This window comes from Lissotriton helveticus, chromosome 6 (genome assembly GCF_964261635.1).
Source record: "Lissotriton helveticus chromosome 6, aLisHel1.1, whole genome shotgun sequence".
Classification (NCBI taxonomy): Eukaryota; Metazoa; Chordata; class Amphibia; order Caudata; family Salamandridae; genus Lissotriton; species Lissotriton helveticus.
The window spans coordinates 698,863,079-698,877,520 of NC_136067.1; the positions used below are offsets into that span (position 1 = coordinate 698,863,079).

The 14,442-nt window shown below is 48.6% G+C and overlaps 1 protein-coding gene across 4 annotated transcripts in view; it reads right to left on the reverse strand.

Annotated features, from left to right (window-relative positions):
* SNX14 (sorting nexin 14) overlaps nt 1-14,442 on the reverse strand; it is a 647,427-nt gene that overhangs the window by 106,760 nt on the left and 526,225 nt on the right. For all 4 annotated transcript variants that reach the window (XM_078648164.1, XM_078648163.1, XM_078648162.1 and 1 more), the window contains 2 exons: nt 13,968-14,091; nt 13,435-13,599 (listed from right to left, as the gene is read on the reverse strand). In XM_078648164.1, coding sequence (XP_078504290.1) covers nt 13,435-13,599; nt 13,968-14,091 — 289 coding nt within the window. The remainder of the gene's footprint in view (nt 1-13,434; nt 13,600-13,967; nt 14,092-14,442) is intronic.

The following is a 14,442-nucleotide window of genomic DNA, read 5'->3' on the forward strand; positions in this document are numbered from 1 at the left end:
GATCGGTGAGAAACCTGCAGGTAGGTAAAGTATCCATCAGAAAGATTGTTACTGCAGGTAAGTAACGTTTTTCTTCTGATGAACAAGTTATTTACCTTTGCTAACAATGTATCTGTAAGAGACATACATTAGTTATAGATTCCTTACCTTAGAATTATCCCCCAGGCGTCAGACTGGATCCAGAGATATGTTTTCGTAGCAGTAGACCTGCGCGTCGGTAGGTGGTGTCGGTCGACCACACGTTCATCATTGGCATCATTGCCGCTAGGATGGCGTTGCGGTGTCTACTTAGATGCCACTGTCAGTTCTGACATGACTTTCCATGCCAGAAGCGCAGAGTCATGTGGAGAAGCGTGGCTCAATGGTTAGAGCGGCAGACCCTGATGCAGAGGTCTGGCCCGGGACCAGGGTTCAATTCCCCCCTTGGCAGTTCTTGGACTCAATTTCCCCGGACCTGATAATTCTCGCCTCGGTGCCTAGTCTAATCATGGGTCTCACTCTGTGACTCTGGGCAATAGCTTGCTTAATCTCCACAACGGCCCCAGCAGCGCTTGGATGCCTGGCTTCACCTTGGGGGTGCCCAGGAGTGGACATTTCACAGGAAAGACAGGATGGGTTCCACAGCGGTATGAATACAGCGCTACGAGGCCTCCGGGTAGAAGTGCGCTATATAAATACAATACATTTACATGCAGGACACTGACAACTAGCGCATAAAACGAGGGCACTGTAAGAGAGTCGCTATCCCTGAAAGTCAGTTCACCAAACGGGGAGGATGGGTGGGGTGGTAAGGAATCTATGACTAATGTATATCTCTTACAGATACATCGTTACCGAAGGTAAGTGACTTGTTCATCTGAAAGACCATTAGTTATAGATACCTTACCTTAGAATAGATACCAGAACAATACCATCCCCGGAGGTGGGTCTGCGAACTAAGTTCACATCAGGAAGCCTTGGAGAACAGAACGGGAGAAAAAGCTGTCTCTCCGGACTTGGCCGTCCAGGCAGTAATGCTTTGTAAACGTGTGCAGTGATGCCCACGTGGCTGCCTAGCAGATGTCAACCAGAGGAACTCCACGTCCCAAAGCAGCAGTGGCTGCCGTCGCTCTTGTAGAGTGTGCGCACAACCCTACTGGAGGTTCCTTTTGGCCAAAGAATAGCAGATCTTGATGTATAGGACAATCCATCGAGAGATGGTAAATTTATTTATTTATTTATTATTATTTATTATTACTATTTATTAAGCGCGAACGAATACCCGTAGGCGTCTCGGCGCTAAAACTAACTACGTGAATCTCCAGAAGGTGCCGCTATGAAATGATTGGTTAAAGAGCCAAGTCTTTAACTGTTTGCGAAAGAGCGTAGGACTTGTCCTAATTGACTGTGGCAGTGTATTCCATAGCTTCGGAGCAGAAACCAGAAAGCGGCGGTCGCCCCAGGAAACAGTTTTTGTGCGCGGCACCACTAGTTGATTCAAAGTGGGGGAACGGAGTTGTCTGGAGGGAATATAGGGAGTCAATTAGTCCTTAAGAAACTGCGGTCCTTGATTGTGGAGTGCTTTATAGACTATACATAGAGTCTTGAACTTAATCCGATTACGGATCGTCAGCCAGTGATAGTTCCTTATTATATCTGAGATGGGTTTGAATTTAGGTGTTCTGGAAAGGAGTCTGGCAGCCGCATTCTGTATAGTTTGCATTTTATTAGTCACACGGATCTGGGCATTTACAAATAGACCGTTACAGTAATCCAAGGAGGATAGCACTAGGGAGCTTACTAGAGTTTTTCCAGCTGTGTCAGGTAAAAAAGGAATGATTTTTCTTACTAGTTTAAGTTTATGACAATTTATGCACTGCCCAACCTTTCTTGGCACCCACATAGCCCACGAAGAGTTAATCGTCCAACCAGAAAGCTGTAGTGCGGTCAAGGTAGCAGGACAGAGCACGTTTTGGGTCCAGATGGTGGAGTCTCTCCTCCTCTTTGGAAGGGTGCACAGGCGGGAAGAATGTGGGCAATGTGATGGTCTGACCTATGTGGGAAGAAGTAACCACTTTGGGCAGAAAAGAAGGCCTAGTTCAAAGGATCACTTTGTCCGGATGGACAGCAAGAAAGGGAGCTTTGGAAGACAGAGCCTGAAGATCAAGCACACTGCTAACAGAGGTGATGGCAAGCAGAAGGCAGTCTTAAAAGTAGGAAGATGTGGAGGACAATTATATAGCGGCTCGAAAGGAGCACACATAAGATAAGTAAGGTCAAGATTCAAACCCCACAGGGGAATTACGAAAGGAGAAGGAGGAAAGAGATGAGAAATGCCTTTCAAAAATCTACTTACAACAGGCAACTTGAAAAGAGAAGGCTGCTCAGGAAAGCGAAGAAAGACTGAAATTGTCAAAAGATAGCCTTTAACAGTGCCCAGAGCAGAGCCCCGCTGGGCCAAAGAAAGAATGAAGAGGAGAACCTTTGAAGGAGGGGCAGAAAGGGGATCCACAGCCTTTGCTGTGCACCATGCCACAAATTTGTTCCATCTACAGGCGTAAACCATTTTAGTGGAGGGACACCTGGCTGCCAAGATGACGTTACAGACTTCATGAGAAAGTTTGAAAGCTGGCAACTATCGCCGCTCAATCTCCATGCAAGGAGGTGGAAGCTGGACAGGCTCAGGTGGAGAACCGTCCTCTGCTGCTGTGACAGAAGATCCTCACGAAGAGGCAGTCTGATCGGAGGATCGATGGCCATACTTAAGAGCTTGGTATACTAGACTCTTCGTGCCCAGTCCGGAGCCACAAGAATTACTTGGGCCCAGTCACGCTTTATCTTCTTCAGCACTCTGGGTAGAAGTGGTACAGGTGGAAAGGCGTACAGGAGGCTGCAATTCCACTCGCAATGAAAGGCGTCGCCGAGCGAGTGCCGCCTTGGAGACTCCAATGCGCAGAACTGATGACATTGCATGTTCTCTTCGGTGGCGCATAGCCCTAACCAAGGCTCTCCCCACTGCTGAAAGAGATCTTGCACCACCTCCGAGTGAAGACGTCATTTGTGATCCATCAGGCACTGGCGGCTAAGTTTGTACGCCCTGGCGTTCATGGAACCTGCCAGGTGTTGAACCACCAGGGATATGCCCCGACGTTCCAGCCACATCCAAAGGCTAAGAGCCTCTTGACATAGTTGCCACAACCCCACCCACTGTGTTTGTTGCAGTACCACATGGCGGTGGTGTTGTCCGCGAACACCTGCACTACTCTTCGTTTGACAGAGGGAAGGAATGTCTTCAGTGCAAGACGATTCACGCGGAGCTCCAGAAGGTTGATGTGGAGCCTGGACTCCGCCAGAGACCAGAGGCCTCTGATCTCCGCCTCCCCCATGTGGCCGCCCCATCCCAGAAGTGACGCATCTGTCACTACTATAAACTCTGGTTGGGGAAGGGAGAGGGATCTATCTCTGACCCAATCCTGGTCCGTGAGCCACCACTGCAACTGACTTGCAGTCCCCTCCGAAATCTAGACGACATCGGAAAGATTCCCCTGATGCTGTGCCCACTGGAACTTCAGGTCCCACTGCAGAGCCCGCATATGCCATCTGGTATGATACACCAGCAGGATGCAGGCCATGAAGGCCCAGCAGCCTCAGGGTCATTCTCATCGAAATCCAGGATAGAGGTTGAAACATGAGTATCATAGCCCAAATATCCCGGACTCGCTGCTCGTCAGGATAGACCCGAAACTGCGCTGTGTCCAGAACTGCTCCGATGAAAAGGAGCTTCTGAGAGGGAATCAGGTGCAACTTCGCCATGTTGATAGTGAACCCTAGCAAATGCAGGAGGTCTGCTGTAGTCTGGAGATGGGAGGCGACAGCCTGGGACAAACCTGCTTTCAACAGTCAGTCGCTGAGCTAGGGGAAGACTGGAACCCCTGATGTGCGCAGATGAGGTGCAACCACCGCCATCACTTACGTGAACACCCGAGGGGAGCTGGTAAGTCAAAAGGGGAGCATGGTAAACTGAAAATGCTCGTGGCCTACTGTGAACCGTAGGTAACGCCGTTGGGCAGGCAAGATGAGGATGTGAAAGTAAGCGTCCTGCAAGTCCAAAGCTACCATCCAGTCTCCAGGGTCGCGGGCACCCGCTGGCCACCAGACCCATGACGCGGAGTCCCACGTCCCCTGCCACACAGTGGCTGGGTAGCTTGACCAGCCCTGTGGCTCTGGGTGGAATGTGGTGGGGCACCCCTTCCGTAGCCACGAAGGGAGAAGTGTGTAGCGCCTCAGGGCGATGTAGAAACCGTTCTACCCAGCTAGCTGGCGGTATCCAGCCCGCACCGGATGGTGAACTTTGCTGCGTCTCGACCCTCAGCAACAGCAAGGGTGAGCACGGCCCGGGCCTCCTCCGGGCACTGTGGCAACACAGGCGCAACCGTATCCCACAAGTTAGTGTATAACGCCCAAGAGACATGCAGTGTTCACTGACGGCAGTCCTAGGCTGGTGGAAGAAAACATCTTCTTCCCAAGATGGTCCAGCTTCTTGGATTCCCTATCTGGGGGAGCAGTAGGGAACGTGCCTTTTGAGGATGAGGCTTGGATCACCAAGCTCTCAGTGGTAGGGTGTTGGGAGACAAAAAGTGGGTCGCCAGTGGCATCAGGCAATCATCATCCTGTCCACAGGAGCCCTTGTGCTGGCTTGGACCAAGTGCACAGAAGTATGTCGGTGAGGGCTTCATTAAAAGGCAGCAGGGGCTCCAAAGAGGCTGGTGCCAGTTGAAGCACCTCAGTCAGGAGGTTAGTCCTGACAGCCACCGTAGGAAGCTCGAGGCCCAAGGCCTGAGCCGTACTACGCAACACCACAGCATAGGAAGCTCCCTCTTCAGTAGCCAAGTTAGGGGGAGAAAGCATACCAGGGTCTGGGGAGGTATCCAAGCCACTGGCATCACCCAACTTCTCTCTCCAGTCCGGTTCCTCGAGTTGATCTGCTAGAGGGTCAATAGACCCCTCTGAGTCCTCCTCACCCTCCTTTGGCTGCCACTCAGTGCGATAGGGAACGCAAGCAATGAACAGTGGGACAAAAGTAACCTCCGTCGCCGGTACAGATGTCGTATGACATTGGTCCGGCACCTTGTCCACATCGGGGATGAGGCTGTGGTCGACGCTGGTCAGGGGAACAGCCAGCTTCGGGTCGTCGTCACCGGGATTGGCGCCGGGGAAGGTACCGTGAGGTCGACCGGCACCGATCTGGATCCAGGCCTGGATACGTGAGGTCCCTGCAGCGCCGGGACCGAAGCCACCGGCATGGAAGGCCCTGGGCCCCCAGCTAAGTCACGGGCCTGAAGGCATTCCGGCAGAGTTGGGCTGCCCAAAGCGCTTCGTAAAAAGCTCGAAGCTGGGTCGGGGACGCTCCGGCTACGGGAAAGGCAGGGAAGCGTGGAGTTGTCCCAGCGGGCTCCGTGGAAGGAGCAGGAGAGCAACGACGCGCGTGCAACCGACACTCCGGGTCCCACATCGCATTGGCCAATGGATGGGGCGAAGGGGAAGAGCAACAATGCTTCTTCGCCTTCTTTTTCTGCTTCGACTTACCCGAGGAATGCGAAGACTTCGATGACGAGTTGTGATGACTCTGCAACCGGTCCCGCAACCTTTCCCTCGACCGGGACCTCGAGTGGCGCAGACCAGACTGCTGGGCCTCCAAAAGCTTTCGGTACGGCTCCCGCAAAGACTTCGGGTTCAGGACCCGGCTGTCAGAGTACGACTTCGTGTCGCGGTCGCGCTCCAGGCACCAAAGACACAAGAGGTGTGGATCGATGACTGACATCAACTTGTGACAGAAGTACCAAGGCTTGAAACTGGGCTGATGGCTGGACATCCCTCATGTACCATGAGTCGTAAGACTCAAAAGACGTCGACAAAAAATCAGAAAAGGTTAGTCAAAAAGCGACTAAGGGGCATGCTCTCTCTGGATCTGCGCTGGCTGGTGCGGAAAAATAAAGAACTGACGTCAGCGCGCAGGGGCGGCATCTAAGTAGACACCGCAAAGTCATCCCGGCGACCACAACGGCAATGACGAACGCGGAGTCGATCGACGCCACCTACCGACGTGCAGGGGGACTGCTCCTAAAAAATGGCTCTGGATTCAGTCTGACGCCTGGCAGTACTTCCAAGGTACGGAATCTATAACTAAGGGTCTCTGTCAGATGGATACTTCTACCTACAGATTCCTCCCCTGTAGGATGGATTTCCAAATGGTATCCCAGTTAGGAGGAGGGCTGGTGGATGGTTAAATGAATAAGTCCGGGGGGACAGATCTGGGAAAGTGACCATACCTATGCAGTTTGGAATCCAGACAGTATCGCTTAGAAAAAGTGTGTAGGAATGTCCACGTAGCTGCCTTACAGATTTCTATAACAATAACCCCTCTGACATGGACCGTAGCTGTCGATTTGGCCTGGGTTGAATGAGCCCTGATTACTTCTGGGGTTCTTTCTTAGCCAAGGCGTAGTAGGTCTTGATGCCGAGAATAATCCATCTAGACAGTGTCCTTTTCTGTACCGTTTTGCCTTCCTTAGAACTGTAATACCTAATGAGGAGCTGGTCCTGCAGTTCTATGTCTTTAGTGCGGTCTAGATGAAAACTGACCACCCACTTAGAATCCAACCAATGATGGCACTTGGGTGGGCTAGGGAAAAGAAGATGAGTATGGTGATGAACTGGCCTAAGTGAAAGGGAGTCGCCACTTTAGTCAGCCAAAGCAGCCCTGGAGGGCAGCACCAATATGTCAGGGAAAAATGAGGTGAATGGCAGACAGGAGCTTAATGTTAGTAACTCACTGACTCATCTTGTTGAGGCAATTTCCACCAAAAACATTGTTTTAAGAGTTAACATTCGCTATTTGCAATAATGAATGGGCTGAGACGGAGACCATATCAAAAATGTCAAAACAAGTTAAGGTCCCCCTAGCATACAACAAAGATAGTTGGAGGGTAAAGGTTAGTCAATCCTTCCAGAAAACACATCATAATAGGGTATGTAAACAGGGAAGTCTAGTTTGGGAGAAAGAGGTATGTCAACAACACAGTTACATACCCTTTTACAGTGCCTATCACACACAGTGACAGCTGTAGAGGGTTTACGTTGTTGTCCGCGCACTATGAGACAAAGCTCTTCCATCTCCAAGAGTAAACACATTTTGTGAAGGAGCAACAAGCTGACAGAATTATGTGGACCACCTCCAGTGGCAGCTGAAAAGAGCTTAGTTGTCCCTTAACAATCTCCAGGCATGAAGATGTAGACCTCAGAGACTGGGTGCAGCACTATTCACCCCGACTGGGAGGGAAGGTCCAGACCGAATGACAGCTTGAGTGGGAAACCACACACTTCTTGGCCAATCTAGGGCAATTAAAATTACTTCGGCCTAGTCTTGGGGAATTTTCCTGAGTATTCGAGGCATCAGGGGTATGAGGGGAAACATGTAGTGCAGTTGAATACTTCACCTCAACTGAAACGGGTCTTCTAAGGCTGCCGTGAGAGCACAGAACTGCTGCCAATGAGTATCTCAAAGGTGGTAAACAAATCCACTTGAGGAGTGCCTCATTGGGCGAAGATGTCCTGAGATACCTCCAGTAGGATTCTGCACTCATCATGATATGATATAAAGGCTTTTATAGCGCGCTCTACTACTAAAAAAGTATCCTGGCGCGAAAGACGAAGGAGTTCAGAAAGCGAGGGAAAGTTTGGCCACTAAAAATTGATGTTGAATAGGTGAGTTTTCAGCCCTTTCTTAAAGGCCGTCACGGTCGGGGCGGCCCTAAGCTGGAAAGGGAGAGCATTCCAAGCAATAGCGGCCCTAACCGAAATGGACTGTCCTCCTAATCGAGAGTACTTAAATCTAGGCACAATCATTTGAAGCAGATTAGCCAAGCGGAGGCAGCGATTAGGAATGTACAGGGTAAACCTTTTCCTCAGGTAAGCAGGGCCAATCAGATGGAGCGCACGGAAGGAGAGAACAAGTGTTTTGAACAGAATCCGGAGGGCGACCGGGAGCCAATGGAGGCTGCGCAGAAAAGGGCTGACGCTAGATCTTCTGGGCAGATTGAACAGAAGTCTTGCGGCCGCATTTTGGAGGACCTGAAGACGTTGGATCAGATAAGCCGGTAGGCCGCTAAACAGACCATTTGCGTAGTCAAGCCTGGAAAGTATTAGTGCACGCGACACTGTCTCTTTAGCCACTCTCGGAAGGAAGGGAAAGAACCTACGTAAGGCTTTAAGAGTTGCAAAACATATCCCCGTGAGTTTTTTAATATGGTCCTCAAACTTGAGGTCTTTCCCGAACCAAACCCCGAGGTTTTTCGCTGGGCCGCACATGGATTTGGGGCATGGCAGATCACGTGGCCATAAGAGGTCGCTAAATTTATCCGGAAAGGAGCCATAAAAAAGCACCTCGGACTTGTCTTCATTGCACTTTAGCTGGGCCAGTGCTAGCCAGCGAAAGACCGATGAGAGGCAAAGTTGGACCGCCAACGTATCCAATTTATCCTTGGCCAGGTGAACAACAATTGGGTATCGTCTGCGTAAGCCATTATTTTGGCTCCCAAATGCTCTGCCAAATAAATCAGAGGGGTTAGATAAATGTTAAAAAGCAGGGGGCTCAAAGTAGACCCCTGTGGGACTCCAGTGGTGAGTTCTTTTGGTAGAGAGGCAAATGGCGGCATCCAGACCTGTTGCGTCCTATTGTCCAAAAAAGACGTCAGCCAATCAAGCACAGGTCCAGAGATGCCAACGGCCGCCAGTCTAGTAAGAAGGAGAGAATGGGGCACCGTATCGAAGGCGGCAGAGAGGTCTAGTAAAATCAGAACCGCTCTGCCACCTCCATCAAGGCACTCCCGAATAGCTTCCGACATCTCGACTAGCGCCGTTTCGGTGCTATAGGCAGCCCGAAATCCTGACTGAGCTGGATGCAGAGCGTGAGAAAATTCAATAAAGCAGTCCAACTGTCTAAAAGCAATCTTCTCACAGACCTTAGCCAAGGCTGGCAGTAATGAGATGGGCCGGTAGTTGGAAGGCACATCCGGATCCACCGCAGTCTTTTTTAGAAGCGGCAACAATTTGGCTTGCTTCCAACTGAGCGGGACAGTTGCCTAGGAGAAGGAAAGATTAACAATCTGGGTAACCTCCTTGCCTACAATATCAGCCACCCCCCTAGAACCCTGGCTGGGCAGGGGTCAGAGGGAGACCCTGACTTCAAGGCCTCGAGAATTGCAAAAATGTCAGGCTCAGTAGATGGGGAGAAGGTAACGAACTGCTCAACAGGCTTAGGAATGGGGAAGGGAGGTATTGCTGAAAAGAACGAAGAACCGTCACAAGCAGTGAGCAAGTCTTCTTGAATTTTGGCAATTTTATCAATGAAAAACGAAGAAAGTTCTTCACACCAGTGATCAGATGAGGGCAACAAAGGTTGCGCAGCACATGGTGAAAGAAAGGTTTTAACAATAGAGAAGATCTCCTTGCTGTTATTATTTGCTTTTTCTATTCTCCCTGCATAGTAAATACCTTTAGCGGATCTGATAGCGGCATAGTAATGTTTTTGAGCCGCTCGCAGATCCCTCTTAGCCTCAGGCCGGTAGGCTTGTCTCCACACCCGTTCGAGTTTCTTGCATCCCAGTTTCAGTTCACGTAGGATGTGGGTGAACCATGGTTTAGAGGGGGTAGACCGCATCCTACGGATACAGCCTTTATTGGTGGAGGCGGCAGACCCATGTTCTAGCCATGTGTTAAAAGTACTAACCGCCACATCCACCTCCGTGGTCAAAATCGGGCGTGTTTGAATCAGAGATTCAGTCAAAGTGACTAAATTGATCCTCTGTAGATGAGCAAATGGAGGGGTGTTCTCAGTCTCCATAGCTCGATCCAGCGACCAGGAAAACCTGATCAGCTCGTGATCCGACCACGTCACGCTCTCAGGGCGGGCCATAGCTATATCGAAGTTAGAGCAGACCAGGTCTAGAAGGTGGCCCCGCACATGGGTTGAAAAATCCACCCATTGTTTAAGGTGGGCCATAGATAAAGCTTCACCTAACCGAGTGGCCTCAATGGAGTCTAAGGCATCAACATGGATGTTAAAGTCCCCCAGAAGAAGGTACCTTGAGAATATCAAGGCACACGGAATTATGGACTCTTCCAGTGCCCCCATAAAATTCCCAACATGGCCCGGAGGCCGATACACCAATGTACCACCTAAGGTGAAGTGGGAGTTAAGCACAAGGGAGAGATGGAGCACCTCCGCATCCCCCAGCCCGTCATGGGGCTCACAGGAAAAGGCCCAATGGTCCCTATAGATCACGGCGACGACGCCCCCTCTACCTAGTGGGCGGTCCGCCCTTGTGATTTTAAAGCCCCGTGGAATAGCTAACTCCACCACCGGGGCACGCGAGTCATTTAGCCAGGTCTCTGTGACAAAGAATAGATCGAATTGATTCTCCACCAAGAGTTCAAAGATATCGGCAGAATGCTTAACCAACGACCTGGCATTAATTAGTCCCGCTCTGATCAACAAGGGGTCAGCACTCGCTCGAACAGGGCAACTCAATGTGGGATGGAAATGAAAGTTGCAGACAGGGCACACACGGGATAAGATATTGGCCACCCCCAAAGAATGTCCTGCCCCACAGCTCCTGACATTCAGAGCCATAAGATCTTCATGTGTGTACCGTAGAGTGGTAGACTGTAGTTTTCTATGTGGAAGGGCAGGGGGCCTGGCACTGGGCACGTCCGGAGCACGGACGGGCACAGACGGGCCCTCCTTTAGCGCTCCTTCGGCGCGCAGACGGCAGGCCTGCTGCGCGTGGCCGCTGTGTGTCTTGAAGTGCATCACTATTTATGCCCCAAGCCTCTCCCTCAGCTGGACCGCTAACTCGGATCCCGCAGGGGTCCGGGCCTCACACAAGATGGCGCCCGACCTAGCCCTCCACAACAATCGGCACCAAGAAGCCGCGGTGGAACGGGGCACAGGGAGACCGGGTGACAGTGCTCAAGAGAATTAAAATGGTACAGTTAATGTCATAAACACACTACCCAATTTTTAAAATCAATTGATAGTTTTTATAAAACGTAACTGTAAAATAAAGCGGGGTACAAGTTAGAGCAGAGGAGAGTCCCTCGCAGTCTGCTTGCCTTCGAAAACGAAATAGCAAGGTGCTGCCACCACCCAGATCAATCGCACAGGCCCCGGGATATGGGATCTATTTATGCCCCAAGCCTCTCCCTCAGCTGGACCGCTAACTCGGGTCCCGCAGGGGTCCGGGCCTCACACAAGATGGCGCCCGACCTAGCCCTCCACAACAATCGGCACCAAGAAGCCGCGGTGGAACGGGGCACAGGGAGACCGGGTGACAGTGCTCAAGAGAATTAAAATGGTACAGTTAATGTCATAAACACACTACCCAATTTTTAAAATCAATTGATAGTTTTTATAAAGGTCCGAATCTGCTTCGAAGCAGTGGAATAAAGGGAATGGAGGTTGTTAAGCTATGATGGGCACTATAGTTTTGGTGATGCCACCCAGCGTCACTTCCAATGTTGAAACAAAACCAGTGCCCCCACCTGCAACTTTGGGGTTTCTGGATCCAGTCTCATGCCTGGGATTATTTTACAGGAGAGAGATCTGCAGGTGGAAATATCCATCAGAATGGATATGTATTTTTGAGTTTCTTTGCAATTTTATGGAAAATCGTGTTTATTAATTTTACAAGTACAAGTACTGAGCCCTCTCTACCACATCAGACATGCTCTAAGCAGGCATTTGTTTTGTTATGGAAGCTTAATCAAATAAGCCCACCAAATAAGTGTCTAGCCTGTAACAGACCATCAGACTAAGGTATACAGGAGTTTTACCTTGTACTACAATGGTTTAACAAATAAAAGGCAAGAATTCCGACTCTACAAAACCCAGTCCCCATTCCGTATCACCCACACTGACTTCCAATAACCCAGAGACAAATACAAGGCCAGTGGCTATTTAGATAAGGGAGGGGTAATCAGGAGGATTCCCTACGAGAGCTACAGGTAGGTCGAGTGCACGTTCTGCCTGTAAGATAAAACATCTCTAACATGCTAGAAGGCGGTGAAAAACTATTTCATACCAGACAAAACAACTCTGATGGAGCACAAAAGAAGGATAATGAGAGAGAACTCTTAGATCAATAATAACCAAAGTATGCAGGAGATCTTATTGACTGTAACAGAAACATGCAACCAAGGAAGGAAGGAGAAGCAAAATCTGAAATGAGGAGGAAATACTGCTATCTAACCACCCGGCAGGAGAGCCAATCAATCAGGGATAGATAAAAGAGGACTTTGCCATCAAAGAGGCAGTCTGGTATGTAACTGAGGGTTCACAAGGAAAGGACCAGAGATGCTAGACAAGCATCCACAACAAAGGAGATACCAAGAGCGCCTTCTAAGAAGTGTAGGGCATTGTCCTCTAGGTGGATTATTAACCATCATTAAAATACATGCCCAGGATCTGACCTTGGTATGGTAAAAAAAACGAAACCACAGTAGCCTGACTGAACCACAGTGAATGATATTGGTAAACCTGACCAAGTACTTTGTAATAGAGGCACCGCACTTTTGAGATGCAAATGTTTGGGCATAACATTAGGAAAGGAGTAAATAAATGCTGTTGACTTTCTCATTGACAACTCGAATAGAAAAGGTAGCTTTCAAAAGCACAAGTGCTTCCTTAAGAAGAACACCTTCGCACATCAGCATGCACTAAGGAATACTACCAAACTCCCTTCATATGCTGTCAAAAACAAAATATTCTCTGCAATTTATTGCACAATTTTTTTTAACTTCTTTGACCACACATTCTCTATATATTGAACATATGAGTTCATGTATTTTAGCCATTACCTCACAAAGCAGTGCTTTTGCAGCTAAGTTTTCTCCAAGGATGAATGAGAAGAGGTCATGTGAGCATCCTGGGATCATCATGAAGAAAGTGCAGTGCAGTGGTTAAGACAATGAGTTCAACGATCATTGCTGTAAGTTCAAATTTCAATTCTCGCTGTTTTAGTGTGAGTGAAGTGATACTCTCCAGCTCAACCTCATGAATCTACTAAACCTTAAATTTGAAGTTAATTTAGTGTAGCAAGTGAGTTTTGTATGGTGTACACAGTTGTAGGTTCCGTGGTTCATCAAACCTTCTAATAAATCTTTTGAAGGTGTTCAACGGAACATTTAATTTTATAGAGCACAAACATTCAACCAGTGAGTACTGCACAACATAAATAATGTAACAATGCACAACATAATAAATGAGTTACATGAAAAAAAAAACTATACACAGAAAAAGTAACAATGCTCTTGTTATACTTCTGCCCTGATCTATTCTGCTACCATGCCACTAACCTGTACCACTTCAATAAGACGAGTTAACCAAGGTTCACTAACCTCTGAGAAGCGTAATCAGGGAAACCAAACGGTGCTCTTCAACCAGCTGATGTAATTTATCGTTCAGGTAGCAGTCAGTGTAAGTCTCTAGCGTATTCTTGAAAAGGATCCGACCACCCATCATGAGGTGATGCACCCAGTCTGGTATGCGAAACACGACTCGACCTGAAAATTGCAATACACTTCGGGTCATTCAGGACATCTTTTTAGGACAATACTATGAAGTATCTCTACATTTCTATATGTCGCAGCTTGGTTGAGTTAGAGACAAGGCTGGCAGTCTTGACAAAGACAGGAACTAGGACAGGAGTGTGACCTCCTAACTGAAGTGCAACAGAAGCGCATATAAATCTACTGGGTTTCCTGCTAAGCACTTCACAGAACTCAACTATAAGGCATGCAGAGGAGGAAGTACATGAGGAGGAGAAATTAAATCAGCCAACGTGATAATGATGCAATGTAACCTTTATTTTGTCTCACCTTCCTCTGCTATTTCTCGCACATATTGTAGTAAGCACAGCTGGATTCCTTACCCACATACATCAAGTAGTCGTAAACTCCCTCTACTGTGACCATCTCTAGGAAGTAGTTCTGAATATGCTTCCTTTCTGCATTCTCGGAGCGGCTCGCATTATTTTTGTAGAGGTCATTAAACAACTGCAATACATAACAGTTACACTAGATAAGTAAAACAAAACACAGGGAAATGGGAGATAAGAAGAGTAGAAAAGAGATAAAAAGCATGTGTACAGCTTATATACTAAGGTAATGCAGTATTCACAATTACTGAGCCATCAAATGCGTGTGGTCACATCTTTTCTACCAGGGGAATATAAAACTAAACAATAATGGCATCAAGCAAGAATGCTTGATAAGTACTGTAGAAAAACGTAAGTAGTTAAATGAGTGCAGGAAGTGATACTCAATAGTCAGCAATACTGTTTTACTTTGCCTTCTATTCAAATTCGGATGATACACTTGCTAAGTGGTCAGTGAGGAAGGAAAGAG